The sequence below is a fragment of the Ovis canadensis genome, chromosome 1, assembly GCF_042477335.2.
Source record: "Ovis canadensis isolate MfBH-ARS-UI-01 breed Bighorn chromosome 1, ARS-UI_OviCan_v2, whole genome shotgun sequence".
In the NCBI taxonomy this organism is placed as follows: Eukaryota; Metazoa; Chordata; class Mammalia; order Artiodactyla; family Bovidae; genus Ovis; species Ovis canadensis.
Window position 1 is genome coordinate 31,796,562 of NC_091245.1, and position 20,611 is coordinate 31,817,172.

Sequence of the window (20,611 nt, forward strand, 5' to 3'; positions counted from 1 at the left end):
TAAGTAGAAATTAGCTCACCAAGAACTGCATAGACCCAAGATGAAACAAAGGACATGAAGGACAATTTGAATAGACAGAATTTTAATTTTAAGAACACTCATTTATAAGAACCCTCAACTTATAAGCTCAAAAGATAATATGTAAATATGTAAATTTAATCAGACTCCTATGAACATCCTAAAAAGGTTTAGAGAAAAAACTTTTAAAAATTATTATAAAATTAACCTAAAAGATCAAATAAATACATACATACACACACAAACAAACAAATAGATCAAAACATAAGCCCAGGCACTATGCTAAGTGCTAATGGCAGAAAGTGAAGAGGAGCTAAAAAGCCTCTTGAGGAAAGTGAAAGAGGAGAGTGAAAAAGTTGGCTTAAAGCTCAACATTCAGAAAACGAAGATCATGGCATCTGGTTCCATCACTTCATGGCAAATAGATGGGGAAACAGTGGAAACAGTGTCAGATTTTATTTTTGGGGGCTCCAAAATCACTGCAGATGGTGACTGCAGCCGTGAAATTAAAAGACGCTTAGTCCTTGGAAGAAAAGTTATGACCAACCTAGACAGTATATTCAAAAGCAGAGACATTACTTTGCCGACTAAGGTCCGCCTAGTCAAGGCTATGGTTTTTCTTGTGGTCATGTATGGATGTGAGAGTTGGACTGTGAAGAACGCTGAGCACTGAAGAATTGATGCGTTTGAACTGTGGTGTTGGAGAAGACTCTTGAGAGTCCCTTGGACTGCAAGGAGACCCAACCAGTCCATTCTGAAGGAGATCAGCCCTGGGATTTCTTTGGAAGGAATGATGCTAAAGCTGAAGCTCCAGTACTTTGGCCACCTCATTCAAAGAGTTGACTCATTGGAAAAGACTCTGATGCTGGGAGGGATTGGGGACAGGAGGAGAAGGGGACAACCCAGGATGAGATGGCTGGATGGCATCATGGACTCGATGGATGTGAGTCTGAGTGAACTCTGGGAGATGGTGATGGACAGGGAGGCCTGGCGTGCTGCAATTCATGGGGTCGCAAAGAGTCAGACACGGCTGAGCGACTGAACTGAACTGAAGCACACAGAAATGAGAAGTTATCATTCCTCCCCTACGAGGGGCAATATATGAAATATATTAAATATAGATGAATATATGAAAACAGGTTTAAGTGCACTTATGGATTTTATAGAAACTATGAAAGAAGCTGGGGAACCAGGGTCAATTACTAAGGGGTAGGCATACTTGATTTGAATCCTAAAGATACCTAAGTATTTGCTAGGAGTTAAGGGGATGTATTGAGAAGTGTGTGTTCCAGGCAGCTCCGTGGCCTAGAAGCCAACAGTCAGAGCTGCAAAGAACTTCTGGAAGTTCAGTAATAACAGAAAAGTGTATATGCAACCAGCGGGGGTGTGGGGTGGCAGGGTGTGAGACACAGGGCTACAGAGGCAAGCAGGGGCAATTCATGAAGGGGGTTGCATGTCAAAGGAATGTGGCCTCTATTTAGGTCAGTCTTTCTTTCCCAAACCATACTTCATAGAACATTCCAAAGGTCTTTTTAAAAAAAGGTTGAAAACCAATAAAATATTGTAAAGTAATTAGCCTCCAATTAAAATGAGTAAATTTATGTTTTAAAAAGAAAATAAAAGAAAAAATTTGATAAATATGAAATCCTTATTTTTATCACTTATAAGACTTACTTTTATAGAGTATCAACCTATTGAATCCCAACTGGGAAATATTACTGTTAGCCATGGTGAAAAAATCAAGTTATTTTTAAGTAAGAGACTCAGTACCCCCCCAAAAATAATGTTCAGGTCAAAGGCTGCTCCCTTATTTCTAGTGAAATAACCCAACAAACAGCAGATTCTGCAATCATGAGTCAAAGGAATCTCTTCCTTTTGAGAGTGAGAATGGGAATGATGTTGGCAGCACCAACTCAACCTGGTCCTTAAGACAACGGCAAGTTCAGGGAAGGAGGACTAGTCCATAAAGCAGTGTGACTGCCATGGTCCAGCCTTCCTCCAGCCAGTCTTGGCAAGGAACAGGGATGAAGGGAGTAGCTGAAACGGCACAGGTTTTCATCAGATAAACCTCACTGAGCCTCCCTTTTCTCCTATGTAAAATAAATGTAACAACTACCTTATAGGCTGTAGCACAGATTGGTGATAAACGCCCGGCACTGCTCAAAGAAACAGATGATTTTACTCTCTAACCACTTTTCTTTTCCTTATTTTGGAGCTGATAACCTCAAGATTTTCTCATTTCTCTCAACTTAAAAATCTACAGGTCCTCAGAAAATGACTGTTCAAAATCCTCCAAGTCTCCCTGGCCCCCTCCTTGTAGCCTTTAAATCATCGGCCCTGGAGATGTAGGGGGAGCAGAGGAAGGGCAGGTTTCGCAACTGGACGAGGCATACATCTCCCCATCCACCGACTCAGATACTGAAGGCTAGAGCTTAATACAAGAAAAGAATAAATATGTGAGAGGAGCTTGAGGAGGAAGGAAGAGACGCGTCATCAGAACAGCTTCAGGAAGGGAGTGCTTAGAAAGGAGGAGGGGGCCACTTTGGGGCTAGAATCCCTTTGGGAGGCAGTCCCAGGTGGGGCAGTCGATAAAGAATCTGCCTGTCAATGCAGGAGACATTGGTTCGATCCCTGCGTTGGGAAGATCTTCTTGGGAAGGAAATGGCAGCCCATTCCAGTATTATTGCCTGGAAAATTCCATGAACAGAGGAACCTGGTGGGCTACAGTCCCTAACATTGCAAAGAGTCTGACATGACTGAGCATAAACACACACACACACACACACACAGACATGGAATTAGTGGGCAGATGGAAGCTTGTTCCCCTACATCCACTGGTAACCAGTACCTTTATTGAGAAATGTCTCAAGATCTCAGGATCAAGCCTGGTGTCCGCAGCTGGGGCACAGCAATAATCAAGTGAATTCTGGGGTGAGATTACCCTGATTCCTGGAGAAGGAAATGGCAACTCACTCCAGTTTTCTTGTGGAAAATGAAATGCTAAGGACAAAGAAGCCTGGTGGGCTACAGTCCATGGGGTCACAAAAGAGTCAGACATGACTTAGCATCTAAATAGGCCCCTATTTCAGTCCCTTACTAACTTCTCTAAGCCTCAGTCTCCTTCTCCGTGAAACAGGAAGGACAGGATCTTCCTCTCAGGGTTGCCAGCATCAAATGAGACATCACAGGACCCTGTCTGGCAGAAGACAGGGACTGAAGGCATTCTTTAGAAATCAACACCACCCATTCGCCTTGATAGATGAGACTGACTCAAATGACTGCAGTTGATTTCACCAAAATAAGTGAATCACTAAAGAAGAAGATTGTGCAATGACCTTTAGCCCAGTGACTACTTCATAAATGAGAAGTCAGCTGAGGGCAGTAGGCTTTGAGGTTGATCAAAGAATCTGATAACACCCTCTACCCAACCCCAGTCTAAGTGCTGAATGGATTGGATTTTGCCAGTTCAGAGCCCAGTTCATACGAGCCACTCACACCAGGGCCAGAGGCTCGGGCCCCCTCAGAATCCGTGAGTACATTCTGGAGCGCCCTGCTCCTTTGGAAATCCAACCTGGGAATGCTACTTGGGTCAGGAGGCTCCATACTCCATAGGGGCAGGTAGCCCTTATCCAGAAGACGGAGTCAAACATACCAGCCACAAGGATGTAATGCCCTGTTATGGGCCAAAGAGCATGGAGACTTTCCGAGACTCAAAACTCTTGCAGGGGCTTCAGCAAAGTCTCAGGCTCCCTGAAAAGGGTGATTTAGAAAGAAGTGAGCAGAACTGGACAACACCAGAAAACCTAAATCAGCCTGACCTCTCCTGGGGGTCAGCAACCCCAAGGTCCTTAGTTCTCTATCTTTATTTCCCCAACGGTGTGAAGGCCTCTGGGCTCAGAGAACCCACTTCCTGGGCATCAGTGTGATGCCACAGAAAGTGCCTAACTTGCAAACAGAACAACCGGATTTGAATCTTTTTTTTTCCTACATACCAGCTGTCTGACCTGGACAAAGCACTCGCTTCTCTGAATTTCTGCTTTCCCATATGTAACATAAGTAGATTTTTTTTTTTTCATTTAAAAAAATGTTGTAAGTATCAATTCTGTCCAAACCTCTGTGAGACACAGACATGAATAAAACAAATTCCTTCACACACACACAAAAAGAATATAATCTTTCCGTCTTTTTCTGGGGCTAAGATTGTTCTTCCAATTTCTAAAACAAAACTGCTGATCGTAGATATGGAAACCACAGTAGAAAAGTATACATCTGCCCCCAACCCCAATGTACAAGAAAGTCCCCAGCACACAGAACTCACTCCAGAAATGGAGCTCTCTTCTTTCTGGTCTGAGCTTCCAAACTGTGGTCCTGTGGAATTCCAACAAAACCTCCTTAGAAAAGTCTGGCTGAGTTCAGGCTGGCTTGGGGCTGAACCAGCAAGTCAGACCTGGGTGAGTCTCACTGGTTCTTGCTAAGTCATTTGTGTTTCATTACATGATTTGCATACGGGTGAAACAGGTCTGTACAGTCCTCTGGCTTCATTTCCATTGCTCTTGGGAGCTCTCTGCTAAGAGTGAGAAGGAGGCTTTTGTCCTTCCTCTGTCCCTGCCCACTCTCTTCCTGGAAGTCTGTCTAGATTGCTGACATCCACAGGGAGAAACTTTCTCCCTTCTCCCATCTCCTCCATAGCTCATACTTGACTCTGGTTAACAGAGCTGGTGAGTCTACACGGTATAGAACTGGGAAGTTATTCAACTACATTCAGGACAAAGAGGAGTTTTTAGTTTTTTCTCTTCGTTGAGAAGGAAAGAGGTCTTGCTTTCTGTCACCATCAGGGGAAGGAAAAGAAACTATCAGTTTGCTCAGCATTGAGACACTGAGCAAGGGGCCTTAAATTACATTCCCTACAATTGTTACAACCATCCTGGTAGGCAGACGCCATTGTGCCCACTTTACAGTTGAAGAGATAAAGGTCAAAAGAGGCCATGCCACCTGCTCAAGGTAACAATGGATCATGATTGACACTGAGTAAGATCTGCCTCTTTATCTTTTAGGTCCATGCTCTAACCACAGAACTACCTGGCTTTCCTTAGGGAATGAGTGCTCTGCAAGCCAGGTACTGGTCTTTTGTATTGGATTTCTGTCTCTGGAGAAGCAATCTGAGGAGACTACACAGGTGTCGTGGACTAGAGGACAACCTGAATGGGACATTTAGAACTTCAAGCTCCTCTAATTCACCTGTTAGACCTTTTAAGTGTGCATGTCTGAAAACAGATTTATAGCTTTCGTAAGAGTTAGAGCAGAGGAGTCTCTGACCTGATCTTAAGTTCAGCAGAGCCTGTGAACTGGCTCAACATGCCTCAGAGCCCTCTCCTCTGACCTCCAAACCCTCAGTCCACCCCAATCAGAGAACTCAGCCAGCTGCTTTGCAACTATTTACTTTTCAAGCTTTCCTCACAAAATGTGAGCTCTCTTCATGTCCCCAGGTGTTGGCACAGAACATGTACTCAGAAAATGCAGGATGGATGGATGAAGCAGAGAGGAAGAAGAGGAAAAACATCTGGTCCAGTGGTTTCTTTATTCCCCCGTGGAAACAACAATCTTGTTCCTGGCAGGCGTTTCACCAGACACTCCCAGGATCTGTGGGCATGTCTCGTGGACATACCAGACCCCACTGCTCTGGGATTCTAAACATGTTGAACAAAACCTCAATGACTAACAGCCACAGGATGGAGAACATGGCTGTCAGAGCATAGCCACTTCCCTGTTTCCTTGGTACCCGACAAACCCTCTGACACCAGTTCTCACGGGCACCACGGTGAAGAGCCCACAGGTAAATACTTCAGAGGCAGCAAAGTCCTTCCCTACATCACATGGGCCCTTCATGGTCTATAAGTCAGTGATGAGGAGGTGAACAAAATTTTGATTGGAATGGAAAGCAGTGTGGCCTGGAAGTGTCAGAAGATACAGGATTCATCCATCCATCCATTCATCTAACATTCACTGCATACTTAACTGTCAGACACTACTTGGGTCCATTCGTTCATTCATTCATCAAGCATTCGTTGCATTCTTAATTGTCAGACAGTGTTTGGGGAAGTGAGAGACTGCAATAAATCAAGAGACAAAAACCTCTACTACGCGAAGCTGGTAATATATCTAGTGGAGATACACAAAGGCTGTTTCAGATGGTGAGAAACTGGGGGGAAAACAAGGCTGCAAAGGAAGCTAGGGAGCATAAGGTGGGGCAGCCAGGGAAGGCTTCTCTGACAGTGTCCCGAGGAGGTGGAGGGGCAAGGTGCAGATTCCTGGGAGAGGAACTCAGCAGTCCAGGAAAGGCCTCCCTTGAACTTGCTGCTGCCTGATCTGAGCAACAGGAGGAGGAGCCAGGGCTGATGCGCACGGGGTCTTCTCAGCTCTCAGTGTACCCTCCATGGTCTGCTTCCTATCAGCCATCAAAGCCATGCTCAACTGAACATGTGCAGACCCCATACCACTGTCCTCATGTCCTTCCAACCTCCTACCATCAAGAGACTACCCTACAGGACACCCTCTTTGGCTTCTACCCCCCTCTGCAATTTAGCAAGAGTTTCCATAATAACCTATAGACCCCTGTCCCTCCTGCACCATGGACCAGCCTATCCTCATTGTCCATCTGCTCCTCTAGACTGAACTCCCTGAGGACCATGGCCCTGCCCTGCCCATCACTACGTTCCCACCTCTAGCATGGGGCTTGCACGTGTGTATGCTGCGTTGCTTCAGTCATGTCCAATTCTTTGTGACCCCAAGAACTGTAGCCCCACCATGCTTCTGTGTCCAGTGGATTCTCCAGGCAAGAATACTGGAATAGGTAGCCATTTCCTCCTCTAGGGAACTTTTCCAACCCAGGGATCAAACCTGCATCTCTTATGTCTCCTATATTGGCAGGCTGGTTCTTTACCACTAGCTCCACCTGGGAAGCAATTCCTCACTAAACTAGTGCTGAATGATGAATGTTGAAAGCATAGGTGAGTTCCTTGAGGGCAGGGACCAGGGCTGATTAATCTAGTAGCCCCAGAAGGCAGCAGCGTGCCTGGTACAACAGAGGGAACTCCAGACATGCTATGTGAATTGGTGCCCCCCTCCCTCCCTCAACCATGTTGGCGTTTTATCCAGACAGCCAGGTCATCCTCAGTCCCTGAACATGGAGGTCCAGGGCCAATCCAGATGTGGTCCTCTGGAGTTTAGACCAGGGCTCAAGGGTAGGGAGCGCCGTTTAGGTTTATATATGCTGTGGGATTTCTCTGATTTGTATCTGCATTAATCTCCGACAAGCCTTAACCTCATCCTTAAGCTTCTGTACCCAGAGATAATTTGGTGTTTCGAGCTATGGTTTTTCCAAGCTATCCATTTTACAAATCAAAACCTAATACGGAGCGCCCTCTAAAGCCATGGGAGGCTCTAGATGGCAGCCTGGCAAAGGGATGGCTGGTGTTCTGGTCCGCCACTCTCTGAACTCCATGGAAATCAGGACAAAATTGTCTCTGCCTGCTTCCCATCTTCCCTTTCAACACCTAATCCAAACTTCTTTTAAAAACAACCACGAGGGATTGAGAAATCAATTAGACGGTAGACACCATCTAATTCCACTCTGACATTTGACAGCTGGTGAAAGCAGAGCCTGGAGAAGAAAAGTGGCCCCAACTTCCAAAAACAGACACAACTGTCTCCACTTGACAGAAGAGGACACTGAGGTTCAAAACCTAAGAAGCCAACTCACAGTTCCGTGGCTAGTAATTGCATGGCCAGAATCTCCCAGGTCTGTCTGACTCTAAAGGCAAACACTGGCAATGCCATACTCGGCCAGTCCAAATGGGAGTATTCCCAAGGCTCCAAGGAAGCTGGGGCCCAGGTTGCCTGAACAAAATCCCACAGGGCTCTGGGGGCTGCCAGAATCTCATGTGTCCAACTCAGGCACTTCCTGCAGCTCAACATAAAAGCTGCGGGAGGAGCTTCTCTGAGGGACTGCAGTATCTTCGACTTCCCCAGACAGGCGGCAACAGAGTTCTTCAAACTTCCTTGGAAAGCTTTGCAAATTGGACTTTCAAAGGGTTGAGATTTCTGTGCAACATCACATAAAAAGGAGCCATGGTGAAGGACACTGTCCTCCCTACTTCTCAGCTCTTACTTTCAGAGTTATTTTAAGACAAGATAAACTTAGAGCTAAAAAGAGAGCCCTGAGTTTGCACATTGTATGTGTGGGTGCCTGTGAATTGCGAATGTGTGTGTGCAGGCGCTCCAAAGAGTGTGTGAAAATATGCTGCAGAGATGAAGGATTAAGGAGGTTCTTTTCTTTCTTCCTCTCTTTCTTTCCTTCCTTCTTGGAATATAAAGCCACTGTAGTTTTTTTCCTCCCTCGAAGATGTAAATAAACAGTCACAATCCAGGCCTTACCCAACACCCTCGTAGAGAGCTCTTGCTATAATCATAGCTGCCAGGAGGTGATGGGCAGTGGGGGTAAGGCGGCATCTCACCCATTAGAGCAGATCTGAAGAAAAGCAGGTCGCCTTCAAGTGACATTGGAATTAGGGTTGGAGCTTGTATCTGTAAGTTTATCCTGCAGAGGTTTGTTTGATTTTTTTATCACACAGCACCATGAGAAGAACATACAACGAGGCTCGGGTCATGAAGACCAGCCTTCAAATACCTTTCCTGCCTCTTAAATTCAGATTTGTTTCTGTGTCTGAAACTGAAAATAGTGTAATCAAAACACATCTCGTTGGGTTACTGAGAGGATCTCCAAGTCATAGCACGAGCACGACACAGTGCCTGGCACATAGATGGCACCAGAAACCTGTCAGCACTGTTACTTTACAAATTATATTTTGTAAAATTGCTTCCAGACCTGGGTAAAATACAAATGCAGCAGGAAATGAAATATCATTGTTAAACTGTCCTGACTCAGAGCAAAGAGAAAACAAAAACAACAGAAAAATAAAGTATGGTGGGAAGTGCTATCCATGAATTTTAAAAATCTACATTTAATGCTTTTAGAGGTTGGGGCCCACCTTGTAGCTCTCTATCCTAGGTAATGCGAAGCCCGGACACCTCCAGACTTGGAAAGGACTCGGGGAAAAAAAACAAAACAAAGAAACCTCTCTGCTGTTTTTGCCAACTCTTAATTACGTTTTTTAAATACAAAAGCAAAATGCTCTTTTTCCAAACAACTTTATGCTCCTCTGAGCTATGTCTGACCTCTCAGCGCCTTCTTGCTCTGAACTCCATCAAAGCAGCCAAAAGCAGGAAGTGCCTTGGCATAGGAACCTCATTTCAAGGGGAGAGGAAAGGCAGGGGGACCATATTTAACTGACAAACAGAAACAGACCAGCAGCTGTCTGGCTGTGTGGCGGCCAGAGGGAAGTAGGGTGCTCCACCTGCACCAACCGCCCCAGCATTTCCAGGAAGCATGGCCATGGCGAGGCCAACATGGGGCCTCAGACGGGTCCACCACCTGCTGAAGGCCCCCCAACACACTGTGATCCTCTCTGGGCCTTGGTCTCTAGATCTGAGCTCTGGGGTTGAGGATTTCCTACTTCACTGTGTTATTATGAGGTCACCTGTGTTCATGGATGCAGAAGGATTCTGCAAAACTCAAAATCACTCTGTAGACAGATAGTGACATTTAAAGCCTTTCCATCAGAAGATAATGGAGGAGGACATGGCATGGAGAACATTATGAGGAATTTGATCAGAAGGCATGGATTTGAGCGATAGTTCTGGTGTCTATGTGAATTTTGGCAGTTTGCTTGAATTGTCTGAACCTTACTTAGTGATCCTTTCCCACAGTAGAGATAATATTACTTATAACAAATTTCCTGGAAGGATCAACTGAGTTAATGGATTTTCAGAAAATGGTGCTTGTTACCACAAAATGTTAGACAAGTGTCTTTATCACTTAATCATTCCAAAATGGGTGCTCAATCCTTATCAAGCAGCCATGGTAAATATTATTTTTATTTGAAAAACGGGAAAAGTCTGGAAAGTGAAATGACTTCTGCTAATGCAGTGGCAGGGCTCAGAATAGAAACTAATTCTTCTAGCCAACCTCTTTTTCAAAGATTCCTCAGTGAAGTCTGCTCCTAACCATTACAAGGGCTCTAGGTACAGATGAGATTTAAGTTGGGGTTGGACTTCATTGGAATCAGAGACAGAGTACTTACCACCAAATACAGCATAGTGTACATGGAGAAGGAGGCGTGGCCAGAGAAGAAGGACTTCCTGCAAGGGCAAGAGATGGGCGTGTGAGGGCCATGTTCACATCCCCACTACCTGCTGGTCTGTCTGCTCCCTCCCGGGACTGTGACCCCAAGAGTAGCCCTCGCTCATTGCTGCACCCATGGTAGTGCTTTGGACTCCTTGCCGGGACGTAGCAAGCACCCATGAATGAACAAATAAATAAGGGAAAAAACAAATGAATGAATGGACTTACCACAGCTCCACTGTAATCGCTTTTATGATCTCAGTTATTTGACTATGAGTTCCTTAAGAATGGGGACTTTGCCTTATTCATCCAACTGAATCAGGGCCCCAGCACTGAGCTTGGTACTCAGTAAGTACTCACTGAACTGCCTGCAGCAAAGGCGTGAACCTAGTGCCACGGGAGGTGGACTCTCACCTGGCTTCCTGGACTTTGCTGTCTTCGCCTCTGCATTTGTAGTTTTGAATATAGCCCACAGAGCAGTTGATTTGACTGAAATCGGGGTTGCAGACGTTCAAGAAGTGAGGACGCAGGCGCCCTATGGAGACCTTGGCAATGTCTGTGAAGGACTGGCTGATGGCGCAGCCGAAGAGGAAGCAGCCCACCTGCTTGTAGAGGGCTGCCACGTAGGGATTCTGAATCGTCGAGCGGGACTTCTCCTTCAGGTAATAGATGCGGTAGAATTCCCCTGTGATGATCTGAAAGACAACGAAGAGGGGAGTGAGGCGGCATCAGGACCCATCAACAAAAGTGAGGCTGAAAGGATATTCAGTGACATAAAAAGATATTCAGTACATAGCTATAGGTTAGAATCTAGAAAAATCCCGATTTTCTATTCAAGAAGTATATGAGACACCAATGTGCATGGGAGAAAAGACTGAAATACTAACACAGTCATTTGTTCCTTAGGAAGAAACATATGTAATCAAATACAGTCATACGCAAATATATAAAATATATATTAATATATATATTAAGATATAGATATCCGTGTGTGTGTGTATATCAGGTTGGCCAAACAGTTGGTAAGGGTATTTCCATTAAGCGAAAACCTGAATGAACTTTTTGGCCAACCCGATACACACACACACACACACACACACACACACACACACACACACACATTACCAAAGAGAGAGACAAATAAGGACTTAGCTATTGAGGAACCAAAATCATGATTAAGGGTGGCCAAGGTGGTGCTAGTGGTAAAGAACCTGCCTGCCAATGCAGGAGACATAAGAGGCGTGGGTTCAATCCCTGAGTCGGGAAGATCCCCTGGAGAAGGAAATGGCAGCCCACTCCAGTATCCTTGCCTGGAGAATCCTATGGACAGAGGAGCCAGGGCTATAGTCCATAGGGTTGCACAGAGTCACACACAACTGAAGTGACTTAGCACAGCATGGCAAGATGTCAGAGGGTCTGAGCAAATTTCCAGATTCTAGGATTGGGGGTCACGAATCACCAACCACGATCAAACCCTACACAGGGCCTTCGCCTGTGCCACACTGAGCCCTGGCTGAGGTTTCTTTGCGAAAGGGTGAATGCTCCCTGACTTGGTTTGGGGTTTGAATCCAGGCTCTGTCACCTACCTGGTGTCCTAAAATAACTTGAACCTCTACAGAGGTAGTCAGAAATGTGGCAAGTGGTGGAAATGCCCTGGGTCACAGAAAGGGATTCTTTCATTTTACTCTTAAGTAGGACATGATGAAAAGAGCACTGGCCTTCAAACCAAGAAACTTTTATACAAGGCCCTTCAGAGTTTGTTAATTCCCAAGGGTGCCTGCATTGTCTCCTCCATCCTGAAAGACAGTGAGCAAGTCTGGGTTTTCATATCCTTCCTCCATCCCACTGCGTCTACTCTTTAATGTTAAGGGGAGGGAGATTCATCACTTCTTTAAAAAGAAGAAAAAAAGAGCCAGCAACCATCGATTATGAACAGCATGTCAGCATTTATTTTTTATATACTTTATGACACCCCCACAACTACCAGGAGATAGATTGAGACTGAGAGAGGAAAAGCTCTCTAACCAAAACTGCCTGCTTTTACATTAAGAATGGTGGGGGCTTAGGGCTGGGAAAGGGGTCAGCTGACTCTCTGTAAGGTAAACACCTTAAATGCCTACACAGCTGAGGATAAGTTCTGTGCTGGTGATACACCACCGCTCAGCCTGCTGCCGTTGACTTAACTCCACAGCACAGTTCTGGCCACTTCCTGGTCACAACCACAGTGCCGGGACAGTGATGTTCAACTCATCACTCACCACAAAGTCCCTTTCACACTTCCTCACAGGGAAGGCTGATGAGCCACACTTGCCCTTTCAGGGAACAGACAGCGTGTTCACAACCACAAGGGAAGCAATAGACTGACACATCCGGGCACTCTTCTCATGGGCTTCCCTCATTCTTTTCTAGCTGGGGAAGGCATCCAGGCTGGGTGTCTGATCCCAGTCCAGGGCTCCCAAGTCTGGAGGGGAGGATGGCCGTGAAATGCCAGCTGGGCCCAGGGGCAAGCAGGTGCAGTCGTGAGAACACCTCCTAGTGCTGCTAACATTTATACAGTGATTCTGTGTTTATAAATGCTGGCGATTTCTCAGTGCTACCCTTTGGTTTCCTGGATCATATTGAATTTCTGAGATCATATGATTCCATTAGAGAGATGGTCAAAGGCCAGCCCCGTCTGGCATCCTGGCTTAGCCGTTCTCTGGGAGAGCAGCAGGACCATCAGCTGAATGAATCAATGAATGAAAGGGGGCAAGATGGTGGTCCACAAGGTTGTTTTTATTGGAAAATTGGAAATGTCCTCTAAACATTACCAAGAGTCCTTTGACAACATGCTGCAGAGATTAAAATCTGAGAAGCCTAGCCAGTCATAAATGAAAGGGTCCATTATATATGGAAGAAACTGAAGTTCAAATTAACTCACATCTAAAGATTAGACCCAGGTGTTCTAATTCTCCACCCAGCATTCTTTCCTACCATTCATGGTCTAATTCCCCTTTTGAACCTGTTTATACTTTTACCCTGTGTAACCTTATAGGCTAACATGTTCCAGATGTTTATAACCACCATCATGTTCGCTCTTCCTTCTTCTTTTTTTTATAAATCATGCTCACTTGACTTTAGACATGGGGGAGAAGCACTAAGCTAGGAGTCAAGGGGCCAGAGTTCAAGTCCCTACTCACTGAGTGATCTGGGACAAGTCAGCTTCTCCATTTGCAAAATGAAGGCACTAGACTCCATGATTAATTCCTTCATAACTGCAGTGACATTTATTCCCAGCTCTCCTGTGCTACCTTCACCAGTAGCCTCTCATCAAAGCAAAGATAATAAGCAGCAGGAAAGGAAACGTACTTGTGAGATGACACAAGCCAAGAACAGAATCAAGACCCCATGCATAATTCCTGCCCTAGGATGGCTCCTGAGTTCCTTGAACCATCCACTGAAACAGATTAAGAAACTGTTTCTAAATGGGCATGTCTTGGGCATGATTTCCAGTTTGATGCAGAAAAAGAACACGTGGGTTTCCACTGCAGATCAGCATCTCTTACATCATTTTATGGTTGATTAATCCCAGGGGAGTCACCTCTCTGCTTCAGTCATCTCAGGGAGAAAGGGTTTGGTTACACCGCAAGGACAATCTTTAGCTCTCACATCCTTCATTCTGAAACTTCAGTTTTCAATGCCACAGTTTTGCAAATAGCAAGCTGCTAAGTAAAATGCTTCCTCCTCTCATGGGAAGATAATGATATAAAGAGAACATCTGGTGGCCCCTCAAATTCCCAATAATAACTCTAATAATACTAGCAATCTTTTAAATTTCTTTTGCAACTTACAGTTTCATTTAATCTGCAACCTGTGAGGACAATATACCCAGTTTACTGGTGGGAATACTAAGGCACTGAGAAATAGTGACTGATCTGAAGGATTTGAGGCTAGAAAGCTGACAGTTAAAAGTAGAGCCCAGATATTCTAACTCTCAAGTTCAAAGACCCAAAGAAGACTACATTAAGATCATTTTATTATTTCTATTATTAAAAACAATTTCCACTATAGAATAGCAACTGTATTTTCAAGGACAGGATCAGGCTGAAGCCATTTAGCAGACATATGACTCCAGGACCACATGGCTTCTGGGGCAGCCCTGATAGATCTTGGAGCTAATGAGCAACAAATTATGTATTTTCTCCATCCCCTTGTACAGAAGGGTCGGGGAGTCGACAATACAGCCATAAATCATCGTTATGAACTGGCCAGGTTTGGCTTCTTGTAATCCTAACCCTTAAAAGACCATTTAATGAAATTCGGGCTGCCCAAATACCTCACTTCTGCAGAAGAGACGAAGGCTTAAATTGTTCTCCGACACGTTACACACCTAACTCTGGAGTTCCAGATTTACTGCTTTCGGACTTTATTCATTACTCGCAATGTTTTTATTCCCGGGTAATAAAATAAGCTCTTCCCTCCCCCCCTCCCCCTACAAAGGCCCTGTCCCCACTCGCACACTCTGGCCCCGGGAGCCCTGGTTTCTGCTTCAGTCAGCAAAGTTGTGATATGTAAATTTCACGGCTGAGAAAAATGCCTTCAATGTCGATCCCTTTCTGAAACAGCAACAGATTCTGGGGGTGATGGCAGGCTGCCAGGCGAGCAGAGGAGAATTCTCCCCTACCTGCCTTTTAAAGCATTTGGCACAAAATCTGGAAACTAATAAAGTGGGAAAGCATTGCAATTAAGCTATGAGGGGACAGAACGGGATCAATCAGTCCTCGCCAGAGAACGGCTGAGTTTGAGGGAAGTTGGCTCCAACTCTTAAGACAGCTCCTCTTCCTGTCTTTTCTGGTATACAAGGGCTCAACTGCCCACATATTCACAAATACTGAGCTGCTCTGGAGAAGAAATTTGAAAACACATTAGGAGAGACATTTTGGAAAGGAGAGATTACACAGTGGTGAAAGAAGCACTGACTTTTGGAGCCAGAAAAATCTTGATCTGTATATCCCATCTCTTACCATAAACCTAGAGAAGTGACTTCACCTCTCTGGGCTTAGGTCTCCTTGTCTATGAAATAAGAGTAATATGTTGACAAGTACACACTGCTATATTTAAAACAACCAACAAGCACCTACTGTATAGCAGCAGGAATTCTGCTCAATATTCTGTAATAACCTAAATGAGAAAAGAGTTTGAAAAAGAATTGATATGTGTATATGTATAACTGAATCACTTTTCAGTACCTCTGAAACTAACACAACACTGTTAATCAACTATACTCCAATATAAAACAAAAATTTTAAGGGGAAAAAAAGAAATTAAAAATTTTAAAAGGACTAAAATCTACCTGGCAAGATTGCCAGGGGAATCAAGATGATATATCAACTATGTGGCACCTAGCAGAAGAGCTCTGCAAACAATAATGTTTTATTTTTTGTTCCTTCCCTTGGGAAAAAAGAAACAAAAAATTAACACAGGCATACCATTTTATTGCACTTTGCAGATACTATTGTGGTTGCTGTTTTTTCACAAATTGAAGGTTTGTGACCACCCTGTATCAAGCAAGTCTATCGGCTTTTTTTTTCCCCAACAGCATTTGCTCACTTCATGTCTATGTGTACTATGTTTTGAAATTTGTAATACTTTCAATACTTCTAATTTTTCATTGTTATTATATTTGTTACAATCAATGATCAGTGGTCATTTTTTAGCAATAAAGTATTTTCTAATTCAGGCGTAAACATTGTTTCTTAGACATAACGCAATTGTACACTTAACAGATTACAGTTTAGTGTAAACCTAACTTTTACATGCCCTGGGAAACCAAACACCCATGACTCACTTTATTGTAATATTCGCTTTATTGCAATGATCTTAAACTGAACGTGCAATAGCTCCAGGAAATGTCTGTACTTGTATAAAACATCTTTTCCAAAATAGTTCTAAGAGATCCCTGGAAAAGAACATATCACACTAAAGAATTTGGGAGTACTACCTCTCCAGGGTAGAACCAGAAAAATATGAGTATGGAGATGTTGGTTTTTGACCATTTCATCTAGGATGTCTTTTTCAGGGGAACAAAGCAGGAAGAAAGTCTAAATTCCAGGCAGCAAGGGCTACCCTACTACATTGTTCGTGTTATCTGTAACAGTCCACTATACAGATTATCCCAAAAAAAGTAAGACTTTTGCACAGAATCCTAACAATTCCTCTTACAGAGTCTGAGAACTCATCGTCTGCTGCCAAATTCGAAGGACAAACTTCCCTAATATTCTGATCGGCTTCAGTGATAACATCTGCAGAGTCTATAACAACACAAAACTTTTCCCTATCCACTGCATTACCTGCTTCTCACAACACCCTAAGATTTGCTAAATTATTCTCCACACTTTATAAATGAGTGTGATGAAGGCCAGAGAGGCCACTGCATCACCCTTGGGGATAAGGTAGTGGACAGTGGCAGGGCGCTTGCTGCAGCCTGGGCCTCCCATGCTCTGCCCGGTGGCATCTAGCTGGCTTTGTCTTAGAAGCCCTAGCAGGTGGCAGGTTTGAAGTCTCCAGTGAGACAGGCATTCCCTGAACACCTATGAAGATCATGTCACCCTGCCAGGCACCTGCACATCCAGATCCCCGTCAGCCACAGAGCACCAAACTCCCCCTTCACATCTCAGCTCTGTGGATTCATGAATCTTTTCCAATCCAGAAGAGATTCCTTCATTCAACAGGCACTGAATGATGGAGGTTAATGAAGGAAGAATCATTTTTCTCACTTGATTTCTCAGTAAGGGAAAGGGCAATGTAACATATCCAAGTCCTGCTTCTAAGGATGGAGACAGAAGTGTTGCTCTATCTTCTTTGAGCTTTGCTCCATCTACTACAATGAAATGCAGTATCTTCAGCGACTGGAAATAACTGATGAGAAATTCAGTCTCCCATTCTTCTCCCACTCAGTTGTCTGTAACCTCTTGGTAGGAGATCAGTGCCTCACAGATCAGGAAAGGCAATGGGGACCCAAATCTGTCCAAGGCCACCAGTGGAGTTCCTAGGCTTTATGGGTAGGTCTAGAACATGGACAGCAAAGAAGCCAGAGAGAGGTCACAGAAGCTATTTACGGTTGAAATCAACAGTGGCCGCCCTAAGCCCTCTAGCTTTACAGAGGAGGCATCTTGAAAGATGAAACAGTCTATTTTCCAAAGTCAGGGACTCAAAGGCATGAGTCTCCTAGATGATCAGCTCTGCCTCTCCATGCAAGAGTTCTCTCTCTCGCTCCTTTGACCTTGAATTTCCTACCATCCTTAATATCACCACTGTGCTTTCTTCCTGTTTCTCAAACACCTTTCTCTTTCCAGTGGCTCCACTTCTGGGTACTGTTAGATAAATGTCAGTCTTCCTAGGGTTGTATCCTTGACTTTTCTCTGTGACTTCACCTGTGAAAATGACCGTCAAAAGGGCATTTCTTTCACTCTCTAGTTTCAGCTCACTCTTTACCCCATCAGTCTTATTCCAATCTTCTGCCAAAGCTTCCAACTAGTTATCAAACCAGTATTATCAGCATGTCCACCTGACCAAGTCACACTTGTTTCAATTTCTGCCCCAAACCTCACTTCTCTTCCCTCCATTCCTACTCAAGATGCCACCAAACACAGAACTGCAAAGACAGGAAATCTTAGACTGCACCCTCTCCTTTACCCTCATTGTAACCCAATTCTGATTATCCCATGTCTGCAAGGTGGGATGTCATATCCATCCGATTCTCTCTCTTCTCTTTGCATTACCACCACGGCAGTTCAGACCTCATCCTTGACGTTGGTTGAAAAGTTGGCCACGTGAGCTGAAAATACTTTCACCAATCTGTAGCCTATTAATGAGAGTAAAAACTCCTCAGCACTCAAGGAGTTTCACAATCTTGCAGTCATCTCTTCCTACCTTATCTCTTGTCTTCTCCCTTATACTCTGTTTCTCTAGCTGAGCAGGTCTGTCTGCTTGACACTTCCTGAAAAGGCCCTATTGTTTCAATCTTGGTGAAGCCATCCCCTCTGTCTGGAACGCCAGGATCTCTGACGAAAGTCTCACCTCTGCTTCAAAGTAGAGCTGGATGCCAGCTAGTGCACCAGGTTAGAGGGCGCCTTTACTCAAGAGTCTTAGGCAACTGAGCTCTATGACTCTCAGTCTCCTTATGTGTACAAAGGGAGATAATATGGTGGCAGTAGCAAGAGCCCAAGGGTTGTTGTGATAATTAAATGGAGTGCTCCATGAATAGTGATGATGATGATGGTGAAGCCTTCACCAGTGAAAACGACCTTGAGTGATCTTCCGATCAACTCCCACAGTACTTTATTTCTGCCTTAGACCATCTACAGCAGAAGTCCCCAACCTCTAGGATCTAATGCCTGATGATCTGAGGTAGAGCTGATGTAATAATAGGAATAAAGTGCACACTAAATGTATTGTGCTTGAGTCATCCCAAAACTATCCGCGCACCACTGCCCCCCAACCCCAACGCCTCACCCTGGTGGGTGGAAAAATTGTCTTCCACAGAACCAGTCCCTAGTGCCAGAAAGGTTGAGGACTGCTAGTTTACAGCATTTCTCTTGTTTTGTCCTTGAAGCTCTCACCTCTCTGGGTCTTACTATCCTTCACTGCCCTGACTATCTTCTAGCTCCCGGACCAGTTCTTTAGTCTCCTTGAGGGTCTAATGGTACAGTCAATCATGCACTTGGCCTGTTCCATAAGCTTCAAGGACAGTATCTGTGTCTTGTATCTCAGCTTCTAGGCTAAGGGGAAGCCTAGAAGCTGCTTGTATGTTCTAAGGAAGGTCTCACTCAGAGAGGCTTTCACTTTCTGACAAACCACTTCCTACACAACATTATCCCAGGGACTTCCCCGGTGGTCCAGTGGTTAAGACTTTGTATTTCCAATGCAGGGACTGCAGGTTCAATCCCTAGTCGGGGAACTAAAATCCCACATGCTGCACAGCAAGGCCAAAAAACAAATAATAGTTAAAAAGAGAGTAAGAAATAAATTAAAATCTATTTTAAAACAAACAAAAAAATTGTTTTTAAAAAAAGGAAAACCCACTATCCTACACTGTCAGTCTTGGGCAATCATCTGCCCAGGGGCCTAGATGTTTTGTCCTCCTCCATACAAAGAGCTCTTTACAACCAGGAACTACAGATTTTCTAGCTCACTAATTGCAGAGCACTCTGCATAGCCCCAAGCACACAGTGGATCTTCAATGTCAGCTCCGTGTGCTGGGTTTTGAAGACAGACAGACCTGGGTATCAATTCCTGCTCCCTGTTCACCAAGCAGAATAACTTCACACTGGCCACACTCCCCTTGTAAACCTTAGGACCCTCCCTCATTAGTAAAATGGGGTCAATAATACCTACCCCCGCAGATGCTGAAGAGGATTTAAGATAAGGCATATTAGTTTCCAGCCCACTAGATAGTGGGTCAATGGTATCTAATCCTCTATCCCATCCCCTAACACTGACTCACATGAATAGATTGCCCAGCCTCCTAAGAATTGTCACTTAAAGTGGAGAATATCATCACCTTCATATTAGATAGATTTTCCAAATAGTCCTGAACCCCTAAGAATGACAGTAACTAAGGAAGAATTGCTACAGCGTGTGTGTGGTTGCTGGGGGTGGGGAGGGGGGCGCGCGGACCTAAATCCTAATCTCAGTGCCTGTGTTTGTTACATTGCAAATAGGGCCCCTCCCCCCGCCCCCTCCTCAGGCAGTAGGGAGGTCTGAAGAACTCTGTAGCCCTCTGATCAGGGATGACACAGTTGAAGGGGTAACGTGATCATTCTCTGTTGGTGGTCTTGGTAATTGCACAGATATAGTGGATTGTAAACTGGGGGAACTGGGTCTCCCACCAAGGCACCGCTGGGCCAGCCTGACTTCACATTTTTTTTCAGAGTTGAAGACTCGACTAACCTTTAATGAGGAGGCAGTCTTGGGGAACCTTGTTTTCTTGGCAGTGCTCTCTCAGATAAAGGGAGATGGGGGGTGGGGAGGAAGTAATGAAGTCCAGATGTGGGCAAACCGAAGCCTGATCCTAAATAAACAAGTTTTGGAGGTATAAGTTCTTCTTCTTGTCTCTCCAGCCAGAAATGTGCATGTGGTACAGAGCAGGCTCCCGTGTGCATCAGAGGCCATCATCCAGATTTTAGGGAGACAAACAGGACACGTATCCCTGCTCGCCTAGGTCCTCTAACATCTTTTGACCTAATGCTTGTCAGTTTCTGCTCTAAATGTATGGTCTCCTCTATGATTTTTACAATCACATATATTGAGTACCCAAGTTTCTGCCTTATGCTAGCAATAAAATCAAAATCAGAGGATGCCTACTCTAGCAGA

The 20,611-nt window shown here is 44.6% G+C and overlaps 1 protein-coding gene across 2 annotated transcripts in view; it reads right to left on the reverse strand.

Moving 5' to 3' along the window:
- PLPP3 (phospholipid phosphatase 3) overlaps positions 1-20,611 on the reverse strand; it is an 87,836-nt gene that overhangs the window by 17,007 nt on the left and 50,218 nt on the right. For both annotated transcript variants that reach the window (XM_069592655.1, XM_069592664.1), the window contains exons 3-4: positions 10,673-10,953; positions 10,218-10,275 (exon numbers count right to left, since the gene is read on the reverse strand). In XM_069592655.1, coding sequence (XP_069448756.1) covers positions 10,218-10,275; positions 10,673-10,953 — 339 coding nt within the window. The remainder of the gene's footprint in view (positions 1-10,217; positions 10,276-10,672; positions 10,954-20,611) is intronic.